A 14474-nucleotide genomic window follows, 5' to 3' on the forward strand; every position below is an offset into this window, starting at 1 on the left:
GAGTGCCGGGTAAAAGAGATCAGACCGTCCTACCCTAGTTATCCAATCACCTCGATTATCCGAACACACAGGTCGCAGAACTATGAATGCACATTGAAATGAAGTCAATTTTTATTCCATCACATAGTTAGGCGAGACCAAAAAAAAGAAAGAAATCCCTGGGTCCTCCCGCGCCAAAATCGAGCCGAAGTCAATTTTTTGGAACAGTTCATATCCATGTACACTACTGATCGTGCGAGTAGATCTGTGATAGGAAGTTACAGAAACCCGGACTTGAACGACTCCCTGATGTACGACTCAGGGCCGTCGTTGGCCGAAATACAAAACGGGTAAGCCGTTAAAAAAATCAAAAAATAACCAGAAAATACTGTAAAAAGAGAGTTCAGCATACCATGCATACATACTTGCACAAAGGACAAATAAATAAATAAATAAAAATTCGCCCGCCCGGCCCGCACCAATTATTATTTCACATGGGTCCTGCCTGGGAATCTCGATTTTATTTTGGTCTCGCCTTAGCATAATTTTTTTGGATTGTCAGAGCATAACAGTAAAACTGCTCACCCAAAGTGATCGGATTACTAGTCAGGGGCGTCGGACACGGTACGGTCACTACGGTATTGACCGTACCACTTTTTGCCCCCAGGTACCCCATGAATCAATAAAATACACTAATCTGGACTCTAAATTTGCAAAATTTTCGCCTCCGCCATCCCTCCCCCACAAGTAAAGTGTAGCTCAGATGACTGATCGTGCCACCCTAAAATACCTTCCCACGCCCCTGCTAGTACTGGGGTAGGACTGTACGTACTGCTCGTCAAATATGGTATTGGCTACCATGTACCAAAACGCGAATGACTGTTGGGACATTCTTCCAAAACATGACGTCACATAATTCGTAAAAAAAAGACAACTTTTGTCGCAAGCGGCTAGCCTGTCGCAAGCGCGAGACTCATCTTGGGCGCGCTCGAGCTGCGAAGCGCGACACACGAGCGCGACCCAAGCTGTGTCACGTCACGTGTAGGCCTCCGCGGAATATGCTCGTATTTTTACCGATAATTCTTTTCAGCATTGCTCAAAATTTCGACCGATTATTCCCGTAATTCCACCAATAATTCTCACAATAATTCTTTTTTTCTTCCCTTTTTTGCAGATACCGTGCCGCGTACGGGTTTTTTGCCACTTGTACGGGCAAAAAAAATCACGGTTCGCGTGAAACTCGGCTGGAAGCTTTTTTTCTTAGGGCGCGCTCACACTGCGACCAAAACCAGCGTCCATGCGGCCATGCGGCCAAGTTGCATGGCAACGGCATGAACTTGACCAAAACGTCGCGGCCACGTTTCAAATCGTGACCGCGACCTCCGGAGGGGGGTGCCACGACTTGGCGGCAACATGATCGTAGACGTGAAGCGTATTTGTGTACAACCTGGCCTGAAGTATGTTCAATTTCTCAAATTCCGGTGTGTTGATTCATGAAAATCGGCGGTTGTCGATGCCACCTCGACATTTGCACATTTTTAAAATATTGTAGTTGTGGTCCTGCACGCACGCACCGCCATATATGCATTCTTTGCCCTTTTTGGACGATGTCGATTTTGTTTTTGTAGTTGCTTCGTTGCAGGGAGTCGTAAAATAGTGGTATTTTACGACTCCCTGCTTCGTTGTGATCGGGTCAGTGACCAATTTCTACAGTGTACTCGTTGAATACGATGGCAGCTTGGTCTGGCTTTTCGGTTTCGGAAATTATCTTTCTCTACTTTTCTGCGATGATGGAATGCCATACCCCAAGACATTTCAGTTACATATCATCGGAAAATACAGTTCTCATCTCGGCAACAGACGAAAGAAACCACTACCGGAATTTCCACTGCACTGGCACTTGCTCTGACCACGAGGTCAGGAAAGCGAAAGCGCTTGGGAGTCAGCGGCAGTCCCTCAAGAGTCCAAACCTACCTGATTGTATGAATTTTTTTCGTTGACTTCAAGAATACGAGCCACGAGGCACTTCCTCCAACATGCAACATGCGAAAAATTACATCCAAAACGGGCCACAACTTTATTAGGAAACGCACGAACTCTTTTGGATACGAACTGCAATTCGTAAAGTTTGTGTGACAACTTCACGTCTACGCGTGTACGAAGCCTAGTGTGAGCACGACTGCCACGTTTCTGCGTTTTGCTGACGCATGGACGTGTCCTAGATCCTCATGATCGCAGTGTGAGCGCGCCCTTAGCTCGAGCGCGCCCAAGATGAGTCTCGCGCTTGCGACAGGCTAGCCGCTTGCGACAAAAGTTGTCTTTTTTTACGAATTCTGTGACGTCATGTTTTGGAAGAATGTCCCAACAGTCATTCGCGTACCAAAACTTCACTATCCTTCACTATTCACAAAAAAATAACCTTCTAAATCGCACCCACCTCTTCTTCCTGGCTCTGGCGATCTTCAGATAACATGTCATCCATTTTATCAAAATATTCTACCTTCTTGTACTATTCAATTCAGTGAAGATTATTAAAGTCTGCTCCGAACAGTGGAACCTAGCTGAAAATCTTGGTCCTCCACCACGACAAGTTTCGCTCCCAGTGGTATTCGAGGTGCTCAGGTGGCCTCATCAAGTAACATTAGTTATTAGTTCCATTACCTGTCTGCACCATATCAGCTGTCGACCTGTCTATTATTACAACTAACACTTACTTTTCTCGTACTGGCAGGTGGGTGAACTAATTACTTTTTGATTGATTTCATCCAGGGAATGGTATTTGACGACTCCCTGATTTCATCATTCTCTGGCAATGCGACACGCGCTGCACGACGTCGTCCGATTTTTCACTTTTTTTCGAAGGACAGTTTTTGAAAATGAAAGTACAAAAATGCGTAGCGTCATCATTTGAAAGCGACGCCATGTCGTGTTGTCATGACCACAATCCAGCTTTCAGCGCACAGTTCAGTGATGTTTCTTGTCATTTTGCTTTCTTCAAAGTTTTCTAGAATCTCTGTGCTGGAACTTTTTTTGAACTGTTTGAAGATAGAGGAGAAACATTGTTGAATACTCGTGAACTTAGAGCTGATTAGTGGAGGGGAAGTTGTTTAGGCACCATGGCGCAACCGATGGATTATCTGGCTAGCTTCAGAAGTCACACTGACGCCACTGTCCGCGATACATTCGAGTCGCTGGAGCAATTTTACCGAAAAAAACTTTGGCATCAGTTGACGCTGGTCTTGACCGAGTTTATTAAACACAGCTTCTTCACGGAGGGAACCAATATGTTGGATCTATATAGTAACTTCATCAAGGACTTCGAGCATAGGATAAACCCTCTGTCGCACGTTCACCTCTCGGTTGCTGTCATGACCAAAATGTCGCAGGAAGATGCCATTGAATTCCTGACCGAGACCAACAAGAAGGTGAAGACGCACCAGGAGGCCAGCCTTCTGTGCAGGACGCATATAGCTCGTCTACGTGTAGACACGGAGGGCCTGGAGCCACTGAAGCGCACCATTGAGGATTTGAACACTGAGCTAGACCAGCTCGATCACGTCACACCTACGCACGGCGAGTACTACAGGCTCTCATCGCGGTACTATCAGCGTCTTGGCGATCACGCACAGTTCTACCGCGACACACTACGCTACCTGGGCTGCATCAACATTGACGACTTGCCGAAAGAGGAGCTGACGGATTGTGCGTTTGCCCTTGGCATCGCAGCACTGCTGGGTGAGGGGCTTTATAATTTTGGTGAAATGCTGGAGCATCCCATTGTCAAATGTCTGGAGGGCACCGACCGAGAGTGGATGTATACACTTCTGCAGCGGGCTAATGCCGGTGTGTTAGCGCATCTTGATCAGACGGCGGAATGGAAAACCCAGAAAGACTTAGCCTCAGCCGAGCAAAAGCTGCGCGCCAAGATCTCTCTGCTCGCGCTCATGGAGATGGTCTTCGCTCATCCGGCGTCGGAGCGGACGATAGCGTTTGGCGACATTGCCACGCGCGTCGGCGTGTCCCTAGAACAAGTGGAGCTGCTGGTGATGAAAGCGCTGTCGCTTGGACTGGTGAAGGGATCGTTAGATGAGGTAGGTGATACGCTGGTCATTTATTCTGCTGCGCAAGCAGTGGGGACAATTTTTTGACACATAGTGCAACACTCGTGTAGCTTGTATGCAATTGTTGTTGTTATTTCGTTGTTGTTTTTTTGGGGGGGGGGGGGGACATAGAACAAGGAGCAAGCTGCCTAGCCAGTGGCCTTGGTATGTTGTACAGTACGTGTATGCAGTGTCTGCTCCAGCGCCGGGTGAGCCGGGTAATCCACCCGGTTGGGCGGCGCTTGCACCCGGTTGAAAAGATAGTACCGGGTCACCTGTGACCCGGCTGGTACTTTACACTTTCGAACTTTGAAAGGACTAACTACATGGCTTGTATGTGTCAGATACTTCTTCTTCTTTCGTAATTTTCTAATTCCTGTCCTCTCTTTTTCTAAATGCGGCTTATCCATTCGCCTTTATATCATTGGGCCTAGTTCCCGTTTATTGTCCGAATTAAAATAAACCAACCAACCAGTTAAAGCATGTGACTCGGCTGGTGAGACAGCGCCAGGTGCATGTGTACCCGGCTCCAACCCGGTTGAAATGGTTGCACCAGGTACACGTGTACCCGGTTGTCCTACAATCCTAGAGCAGACACTGGTATGTACTCTTAATATACTCGTAGGTAGTTTAGTTCATTGGCCGGTGCTGTGGGATATGAACCTTTGTTTGCCAGAGCTGTACAGGTTTTATATCCTGCTGAGAACAGGAAGTTAGAAACGTTTAGTAGTTGGCTGACACGTGACCTGAGCGTCTTTCTCTTTGCTGGTATGCAACTGCCCATACTGACAGCCAGGGCCAGCTGTTGTTCTGTGGGTAGGGAGGCCACTTGGGTGTATGCAATGTACTGCAGCAGTTCATGAGAGAGAGATAGTACTTGAAACCATCCCTGAATCCTGTGGGTCACCGCGTTTCTTGCAAATGCAGTCAATGTTCCCGGCCGAGCTGGGCTGCTGGAGTTCGGGGTGGCTGCTAAGAGGGGATTGCCTGGATTGCCGTAGCATCTCATCACATAGCATTGGCACTATTCACTATCTGTTGGACTGGCCTCAGTTGTAGTACATGTACCACAATACCTACTGATCAGCTCCAGGAAGTGATGCTTGTCTTTGGCCTCTGCTCTCTTGCATTGGTCATCATCCTTGTGTGACCGCCTTCCCTTGCTGTCTGCTGTGTGTTGCTATGTGCGTGCAGGTACAGCAAGTAGTCCAGTTCACCTGGGTACAGCCTCGCGTGCTCGATCGCTCCCAGATTGCCGTGATGACGGACCGGTTGACGACATGGTGCAAGAAAGTGGAACAAACAGCCACCCGCGTTGAGAACCACGCGCCTGAGCTGATCGTATGAGCGTGAGTGCGTACGAGGACAGCTTTCGCTTGTGTTGTACATAGTGACATAGTTTGGATACATGTGTGTGTGTGTGTGTGTGTGTGTGTGTGTGTGTGTGTGTGTGTGTGTGTGTGTGTGTGTGTGTGTGTGTGTACATGTGTACTTGTGAGATAGCTGTTCATGGTGTTTTCTTCTTCTTTTTTTCTTGACCATGGCAGTGCCATTTCAATCTGTGTGAACTATGAACGGCCAAAAATATCTCTCCCTTCTCCCTTGTATGATGATTCTGTTGTAAGTTAGCATCTCTTTCCTTTTTTCTTTCTTTGCCGTGTTACCTCATCTCCGTGTACACTACAGCGTGCCATCAGCGCATTTTTAGAATCTTTTATTTCCGCATTGTATTTCACCGCTCCGCTCCGATGCCGCAACAAGAAATATTCCCATGACATCATTTGCTCTTGTGTTTGGACTAGTGTACCATGTGTACTAAGAACAAAATTTAATGTTATTCTTCTCAATAAAAGTACTTTGAAGTATATTCTGCCCTATGCTCCGCTAGGGTACTCGCGAGTGCCTTTCCACTGTGGGCATGCATGCTTGTTCACGAAATTCACGTCCAAAAAGATATAATTTATCGCCTTCAAGGAACTGTACGTGCTTGTCGATATTTTTCTCGAAAAGGTGACCATATTTGTATAAATAAGCCATGGTATGCAAATAATAATTGAGTACCGATAATACACGAAAATAGTGTGCACACTCAAGTCTCAAACATGGCAGCCAAAAGTGTGTTCCAGTGTCCATTTCCGTCACAATCATCATGAAATAACTACTACAAGTATGTGTACTCGTACGGTGCTGCTCAATGATTTCCGATCAAGCGAGTGTGAATGCCACGCCGGTCGCTGAGCAGCTATACACCTGCGAACACTGGGATGTGTTGATCTGCTGGTGCAGGGCGTAAGCTTGACTCGCGTGATTGTATTTCGTTGAGCAGCACTGGACTTGCACGTGCTCGTTTTGTCACCCCAGGCGTACTGGTCTATCTCGGTACTGTGCACTCTCTTGGACAGCCTGGAACCTTTTCTAAGCACTCGCAGACTCCATTTGAGGTACCCTGTAATGTGTGAGTAGCCTGGAACCTCTCTGTTTTAAAAAGTTTAATTAAAATAGTCACGAAATTCTAGGATTGATAAGTACGCAAGGCCGTCACAGCCGGGGCGGCTGAGGCCGCCCCACTTTTTCGGCCATTTTTTTGTTTGTTTTGTTTTTGAGCACATTACGGTACATGTACAACAAAGCACAATGATCGCAGCTTAGCGCAAACGTGACAAATCCTTGTCCCCGATCGTGGTTTGTTGCAGAAAAAAGTCTTTCATTGCAGTTTTACACTGAAATGGCACCAAATGCCTGGAAATGCTTGCAATTGGCTTCAATTTTTGAATTTTTTCCCGGGGAGGGTAATGTTTGTCCCCGATCGTAGCGTCTTCTTCGTTTGTTGCAGAATCAAAAAGACTTTCATTGTAGTTACCGTACACTGAAATGGCACCAAATACCCGGAAATGCTTGCAATTGGCTTCAACTTTTGAAATTTTTTCCCGGGGGACGACCCCCGGACCCCCCTTCCATGGCCGCCCCACCTCCAAAGTCGGTGCGACGGGCCTGGTATGACGAGAAATTGTTCTGGAACAGTACACGGTTACAATGTTAGCGCCGTGACGAGTTCACACATTTAGTAGTTTTAATATTCATAGGTTTATCAACAGCTGGGGTTTGGTAACTCCAAAATAAACTCCCGTTTCGTTTCGAGAACACATTAGGGGCCGTCCAAGGTTACCAATAATATTTTCAAAACGAAAAGTTTTCGTTTGGGGGTGGGTGGGTTTGATGGAGTTTCGTTTTGATAATAATAATGAATGCAGATGGAGAATATCCAGTTACTTTTGTGTGTCGAAAATTGACATCAATATTTTATTGGAATTTGTTTTACCTGCAGAAAAGATGGGTGGGTGGGCGGGGGCTGAGAAAATACTAAAACGTTTCGTTTTGTAAAAACAATCGGTAACCCCGGACGGCCCCTTACTGTTGCACTGTGTATAAAATGGCTATACAGCTCTCAAACGATGTTTTGCCCTTTTGTTAGATTCTATGGCCTGTTCACCCCAGAGAAATGACTGAAGTATGGGACTCGTACCACTCTTGATTCGCTTGAACTCCAATGTGCCTGTATAATTATTTTGATCAACTGCAGTAGTTTAAGTTCCATCTCCGGTGTGCTGTTCTCATACCGGTACTAAGTCAGGGAAAGGAGGGACACTCCCTACAGTCCATTCATCGGAAACTGGCCCGCTGGCTTTTGAAAGTCAGATTTGGGCCGAATTGAGGATCAAAAACCCACTTTAAATCTCAAAAATCTGGGTTTTGGATCTGCTTCTCCATACATTTTGCCATGGCATACCTGTCCTAATTTTATAAAACCTGGCTGAATTTCTATTTCCCTGTTCTTGGACTTTTCTGGCCTCGAATGTGGCAAGGAGTAATTGCATGGGTCACACAATGCAGGATGTACTCTTGTTTTCACGATATCTACAACTATGTGAGAGAGACACCAAAAAGTTAGGGTGCCAGTTTCCAATGAATGGACTGTAGCTTTAAAGCATCTTGATGTTGCCAGGACAACGCATGCATCAACATATCGGTGGCGAGTGGCATGGGTATTCAACGACATTGGTGTACTACGTGGAGGAGTTAGCAGTCTCAAGAGGAGATGCAGAATACAGCAAAACTTAGGTTTGCCGGACCCTGTACCAAGCGGAATCCTGTATCGACCGGACAAGTTTTCTTGCACCAAAGTGCTGTGGATCGAACTAACTTGCATCCCTGGATCAAGCCGAATCCCGTCATATCAGGACAGTTTCCGCTGCACCAAGGGCGTCCGGTGACGGAACTGTTTGAAGCCAGATTGAGTGTGTGGTGTTCAACATGTGTTGACCGCCGCTTTACAGACTGGATTCACTCTCACCGTATAAATCCGGAATAGACCTGCCGAATGCATTCCATGCCGACAAACTAGGCCGCGAGCCCACACCGAAACTACACGATTGATGCATGTTCCCGCACGGCCGCAGATCAGAGCACCACACACAGGAGAGAGCGAGGGAAACCAACGGGTATATGGTAGGCCGGAACATCATTACCGGAATGATGCCCAGCTGTAGGTGTGTCTTCAACTTCCCGTTCATGAAATTTGGAGGAAATAAGAAAAGAGAACAGATGTGCTAGCTGACCAGCAGCAGATATGCAGCAGTATTAGTATGCAGTAGGCAGATAAAGCAGATAAAGGTTAGAATTGACACCAGCTGGCGATCTAAGCGTCATAGAGCCGACTGCTGGACTCGAAGTCCTAATAAAATCTCGTGAAAATATATCTCCGGTTTTAATTCTCGAATTCCTGGTGCGCCGTTACTGCAGCTCGGAATCATAGATTTGATAGAATTTATAATTTGCAAATTGAAAAGCCTAAAAAGAAGAGTGCTGCTCAGAGAGGATCATAGTCCGGGTAGGGTTTGAACACCGGCGCCATTAGCTACGGGGATGAACGTTGGCTGCAGCAGTGCTCTGTCGAGCAAGCTCAGGGCCTTCTCCTCACCTGACGGTGGTGGTACAGCATTGAATAGGGTGTCTAGAGAAGCGGACGTGGATAGCTCGCTCAGGAGCGTGGTCTGGGAAGAACACACATAGTGAACGCAGAGTCATTAGGTTTGTGAAATGTTGTTGCGTAATATTGCTTAACGACCGGGAGGTTTGTTTGGCACTGCGAGTACACAGAAGGCATGCAGAATGACGTACATACACAGCCCACTACCAACCCCGAAACATCAACATTCTCTGATGTACATACACCCAGACCGACGCAGGGTGGCTGCTGACAGCCAGGAATGGCAGCACTGCCTGCATGCTATCAAAGCAATGAAATGATTTTTTGACAAGAGGGCCTGGCACTCCCTGCAGCCAGTCATGAGCCAAAGACTGTCAAAGTGACTATCAGCTCATGTCAAGATGCGCTTTTAGAACTTCGAAAGCAAACTGAAGGCGCACACTGGTGCCCATACACCTGGGATCTGCTATCAAACATTCTGCAGGTAGCAATCGTGGACAGGCTGCACGCGTTTGCAGTCTATTTCCGAGGGCTGCGATCACAGGTTTGCTGTATTGTACACAAACTGGGTGGATGTGATACATGGCAGTAGGCTACTTGGGCTATTGAGTACTGTCCTAAGTCACACTGACTCACAGTACAGTTCACCTGTCCAACGGGTTGTCAGACATGTGACCAGCAATGGGAATCTGACAGGGGTGTCAAGAATGGGGCAGTTAGGAATAGCTGCGGCCAACTCCACCCAAATCCATCTGTAATAATGGGGCATGGCTGGCTGATTGGCAGGAAAACAAGATCACTGAGCCGCCATGCCTGACTTCTATTTACTTATCCTATTCGAAAGCCAACCCCTGACAATTATTTTTGGAGACCGATTGAAATCGGAGATAATCCAGGTATTCTGGATACCATTCATATCACCAGTTGGCCGCAGTTACATGTAGCATTCTACAATACACTACAAGCACGCACACACAGACATACGCACACACAGACATACGCACACGCACATAATACAGACGCACAGACACACGCAGCATGCACACAAAAATGCAACATAATTACATCCAATCCGCTCACTCACCATCTGTGCTTCGCTCAAGTCCTGCAGTAGGCTGTTCTCGTTCAGGTGAGCTGTGGACCACGGATCCCGTGCAGCCACTTGATGTCGATAGGACATTGCCGATGCCAAGCTTGAATCCACTGTTGTTGACTCGGTGGTCATTTGTGGTATTGTGTACGGAACGGACACGCTAACTGGAAAGGTTGCTAAGGTGGTTGGTCTAAAATGAGGCAGTGGGGGTGGGGAGCACGGCGTTGGTGTGGTGGCCGCACTTTCTGGCGCTGACACCACCCGACGTTGCTGGAATTGGCTATGCGACTGGTCAGCCGAATGCCCCGTCGCGCAAGAGGTCGTATGGGTAATGAAATGGGTTAGGGCGGATGGAACGGGTGGTCGATACAGCAGTGGTTCACATGAAGACGACGAAGAAGCGCTAGATCTTGATGGAGACCGGCTGGCGGAGGCGTTGCTGGACGCTGCTACATCTTCCAACACTCCATTGCTGCTAACTCCTTCCGAAGCTTTGTCGTCTTCGAACACACTAGAATCAGAGGTTAGGTAGGATTCCACATCTCCTAACGATTCGTCGTTCTCTAGGGTGTCTTTCAACTCCGCGATGTATTCCATGGCCAGGCGAAGAGTTTGAATCTTGGACGGCTTCTCGCTGCACGGCAGGGTCTGAACCTTGGCGCGAAGGTCGTCGTAGGCATCGTTCAGCTGGTGCATACGGTTGCGCTCCCGCTCCGTGGCGCGCTCACGGCGCGACGGACCGCTGCCGCCAAGTGTGCTGCCACTTGCCGGGGACGAGGGTGGCGACGAGAATGGAGAGGAAGATAGGGACCGATAGCCGCGGGTTAGACCTTCCAGCAAAGCCAAACCCATGCTGGGCGACTCTTTGGATGCTGGGTGACTTCGGCAGCGCTCCTTTCTTGTTGCAGATGACTTGGAGCGTCGCTCGATACAGGATACGCCAAGGGTGTCCTTGCTCTTGCGTCTGGCGGGCATAGTGAGTTTGTGTTGTCTTTTTGAGGGTCTAAACGGGGAAATTATTTGGTTCCTAAGTCAACAGTCTTTTCAACCTTGTTTCAAGGATAGTTGTTTGGGACTGAGCACCGTCTCCCGTTTCACAGCGCTGTTTTATAATGTCGTCCAGGATCTGGGTGGGACGCTCGTGGTCACCCTGGATGTCAAAACGAGCCAGGCCCTCATCACGAGATGCACCTCAAACGGCCCGAGGAACACACGCACGCCAAGGCCGCTCAAGCGGGCACAGTGACAGGCTGTCATAACGCGGCACCCAGGAATACGCTGTCGCTGTCCTCACACGCTCAGTGCCCAGTCAGCGCCTCCTCCCTGATCTGTTTGCCAGTCCGGGTGTATGGACGAACTCAGGAGATATGCATTCAGTCCAGGCTCGCCCTGTCATGACTGTTCAGTTTCTGACGGGGAGCATGTCATGGAATGGTTACATACTGATACTGATAGGCTCTCATGCTGTGAGATGTGGCTGAAGCTATTAGTATTACCATCCAACTCAACTGAATGCAGAACAAAATTTGTCTCACAGTTTAGCGGTCATGAGTTCAGTGGCTGACGCAGCAATGTGCCACGATAAAGCTGGAACTGCAGAAAGATAAGAGAGGCTTCATGTGTCTGCCCTTGCCTGCGGGACTTATCCCGAGAAAACATTGGCCGTCGCCGCAGCCCTCCTGGTGATCTTGTCGCCAGGATTCAACAACGGTGATTCTGCCTTATTTAGCGCACTTCACTACAGGAAACGCTGGGCAAAGCAAACACATCTGCACAAGAGAGACATGCTTCGAAAGTCACGAGCGGAGTTATCATTCTATCCCGGCATGGTGAAGCAGTAAACCTGAGGCAGAGGGTACCATCACACGCGTCACATACACTACTGTATCCCAGTGTTGTTATGAAAATAGGATGTTTGATGTTTGTTCTCGTACTGGACACCTGCATAGCTAGTGTACTACAGTGTTGCTACAAACACAAATTGTAGATTCTATGATAAGCACGCACCCTGGCCTGGTAGCATTGGTTACTCAGCAGAGGAGGTTATCTTGTATTGTCCCTAGGGACCGGCGGATTCTGCTCGAAAAGCAGTAAAATTAGCAGAACCATACAAACCTTATGGCGGGCGATTCCTCGAATTCTGCTCCATTTCTTTATCCACATACCAAACATGCATGAAACTTACCAGAAAAAGTACCGATTCTGCCAATTTTTCTGCCGGCAGAATCCTCTGGACCCTAATTGTCCCGGGTTGAGAATCCGCTTGAGATTCAGGACTGCGCCGCCGCTTGAATGCAATAGGTGTGTACTGCTTACTTGAGTCTTGGCAGAATGCACATTGCGTGTCTCCTTGCAGGGGTATGAAAAGATAGTCGTATAATTGTACAGCAATGTGTGTGCTATGGTCTGGAACATACATGTACATGAATTCATGTGATTTCATAAAATCATAATGGGTCTGTCCTTGGTTACCCCAGTTAGGTATACAGTGAAACCTGCCTAAGACGACCGCTCAAGGGACCTTCAAAATGTGGTCTCTATTACCAGGTGGTCTCCTTATCCAGGGTCAATTGACTGGAAATAGCATCCCTTGGTCGTGGTTTCAGTGGTCTTCAAGGACAGGTGGTCGCCTTATCCGAGTGGTCGCCTTGACAGGTTTTACTGCAATAAAAAACTTAACTAAACTGCCTACGTATGCAGTGCTGGTTGGGTGTTGTGCAACCGGATTCTCCACCATGAAGACCTGTTTCCGCAGCGGAATTTATTTCTACCAATAGACTGTGGTTTGATGACAAGCGTAACGTTAGTTGAAATCAAAGAGACATGATTTGTTCTTCCAGGTAAACATGCAAACAGGCATGTTTCTAGAAAGGCATGTAACTTACTACTACTTGAGAGACGGTACCATGTAAAAAGCTACATTGCCATACCGATACGTTGGATTTAGCATTACTAGTCTGGGCCGCCAGGGCAGACTGGAGCTAGCATATTAGTGATCTAGTTTCGGCGTTTAGAGCGAGACACCTGGTGCAGGTGTCCGCAGCTCATGACATGCCTAGATAAATATTCTCAATGGTTATCTGGCACGTTGCTCTCATAGCACAGCTCCACCACCGCCACCATCACAACCACCACCACAACCAGCGGGACGCTGGAAGGGTTGAAAGGGGAAAGACTGCTCCAATTTAACAGTACCATTACGCCCCTCCGAACCGTCCTTGTGCGTGAGAAATCCTCGGATAGCATGATGGCAGTACATGTACGTGTACTTCGACTCGCGGCTTGCCGACCAGACGACATTCCTTAACCGCTTTTAGGAGTATTTACTGCGAGGACTCAGAAGTTTGACCAGTGTCTCCCGTCCCAGCATATCCCAGAGCTGCCCTGAGGGCATGGGTGGAGCAAGCAGTCACGCTCAGTAGTCCTGTCAGTCAAAGTGTCTGGCCTGTCATCATCTTGCTGGGCAGTATTGCAACTGCTCAGCTGTATACCTATTCGCATTCACACATCAACTCCTTTTCCAGCCATATTGTCACATGACAGCCTGCCAATTTGAGAATGCACTCGCATCCTATAGGGATGAAACCATAATAATATTATACGCGCGAAAGACTTTGGATTTTGATGTTCGCTGTGAAACCCGCAGTGAGTAACGTTTTCGATTGTTCATGGCAGTTGTAAATGATAGTGTTAGGCAGTGTGAGAGTCTCCGGTTTATCACCATGTGATACCCGCAGTGAGTAACGTTTTCGATTGTTCATGGCAGTTGTAAATGATAGTGTTAGGCAGTGTGAGAGTCTCCGGTTTATCACCATCGAAACACCGTTTGTGGAACTAAATCTTTCGAAGCCTAAGAACGGCTTTCATTTTGAAGTGTTTGCGTTCCGCTCCGGGTCCCACCGGACTCTTTTTTCCTTCCTTGGTTGACCTGCTCCCAAGCCAGGATACAGTTCATTTTTTTCAAGTGGTTTCTTCTGAGCATTCACGGCAGAGAGAGAAAGAGAGAGATAGATAGATAGATAGATAGAGAGCATGCGAGCGAGCGAGCGAGAGAGAGAGAGAGAGAGAGAGAGAGAGAGAGAGAGAGAGAGAGATAGAGCGAGAGAGAGCGAGAGAGAGAGAGCGAGAGAGAGCGAGAGAGAGCGAGAGCGAGAGCGAGAGAGAGCGAGAGAGAGAGCGAGAGAGAGAGCGAGAGAGAGCGAGCGAGAGAGAGAGAGAGAGAGAGAGAGAGAGAGAGAGAGAGAGAGAGAGAAAAGAGAGAGAGAGAAAAGAGAGAGAGGACGTTGCTCTGCGTAGAAAGTACACCGAGTCCCGA

General features: G+C 47.9%; 3 protein-coding genes across 4 annotated transcripts in view; 1 reads left to right on the forward strand and 2 right to left on the reverse strand.

Moving 5' to 3' along the window:
* LOC135818205 (E3 ubiquitin-protein ligase RNF14-like) overlaps positions 1-2789 on the reverse strand; it is a 31335-nt gene extending 28546 nt beyond the window's left edge. The window contains exon 1 of one of the 2 annotated variants that reach the window (XM_065331558.1): positions 2417-2789. In XM_065331558.1, coding sequence (XP_065187630.1) covers positions 2417-2461 — 45 coding nt within the window. In that variant the 5' untranslated portion in view covers positions 2462-2789. The remainder of the gene's footprint in view (positions 1-2416) is intronic. The other variant, XM_065331566.1, reaches the window with a different exon arrangement.
* A 181-nt stretch (positions 2790-2970) lies between these two features.
* LOC135818239 (26S proteasome non-ATPase regulatory subunit 13-like) lies at positions 2971-5944 on the forward strand. The gene is made up of 2 exons (XM_065331601.1): positions 2971-4070; positions 5274-5944. Exons 1-2 carry the CDS (start codon positions 3096-3098, stop codon positions 5424-5426), a joined length of 1128 nt encoding a protein of 375 aa, XP_065187673.1. The 5' UTR covers positions 2971-3095; the 3' UTR covers positions 5427-5944.
* Positions 5945-8581: 2637 nt separating this feature from the next.
* LOC135818249 (uncharacterized) lies at positions 8582-11239 on the reverse strand. The gene is made up of 2 exons (XM_065331611.1): positions 10151-11239; positions 8582-9130 (listed from the first exon to the last, which is right to left on the reverse strand). The coding sequence occupies exons 1-2, from the start codon at positions 11132-11134 to the stop codon at positions 8957-8959; spliced, it is 1158 nt and encodes a 385-aa protein (XP_065187683.1). The 5' UTR covers positions 11135-11239; the 3' UTR covers positions 8582-8956.
* Positions 11240-14474: the final 3235 nt, after the last annotated feature.

This window comes from Sycon ciliatum, chromosome 1 (genome assembly GCF_964019385.1).
Source record: "Sycon ciliatum chromosome 1, ocSycCili1.1, whole genome shotgun sequence".
Lineage (NCBI taxonomy): Eukaryota > Metazoa > Porifera > Calcarea > Leucosolenida > Sycettidae > Sycon > Sycon ciliatum.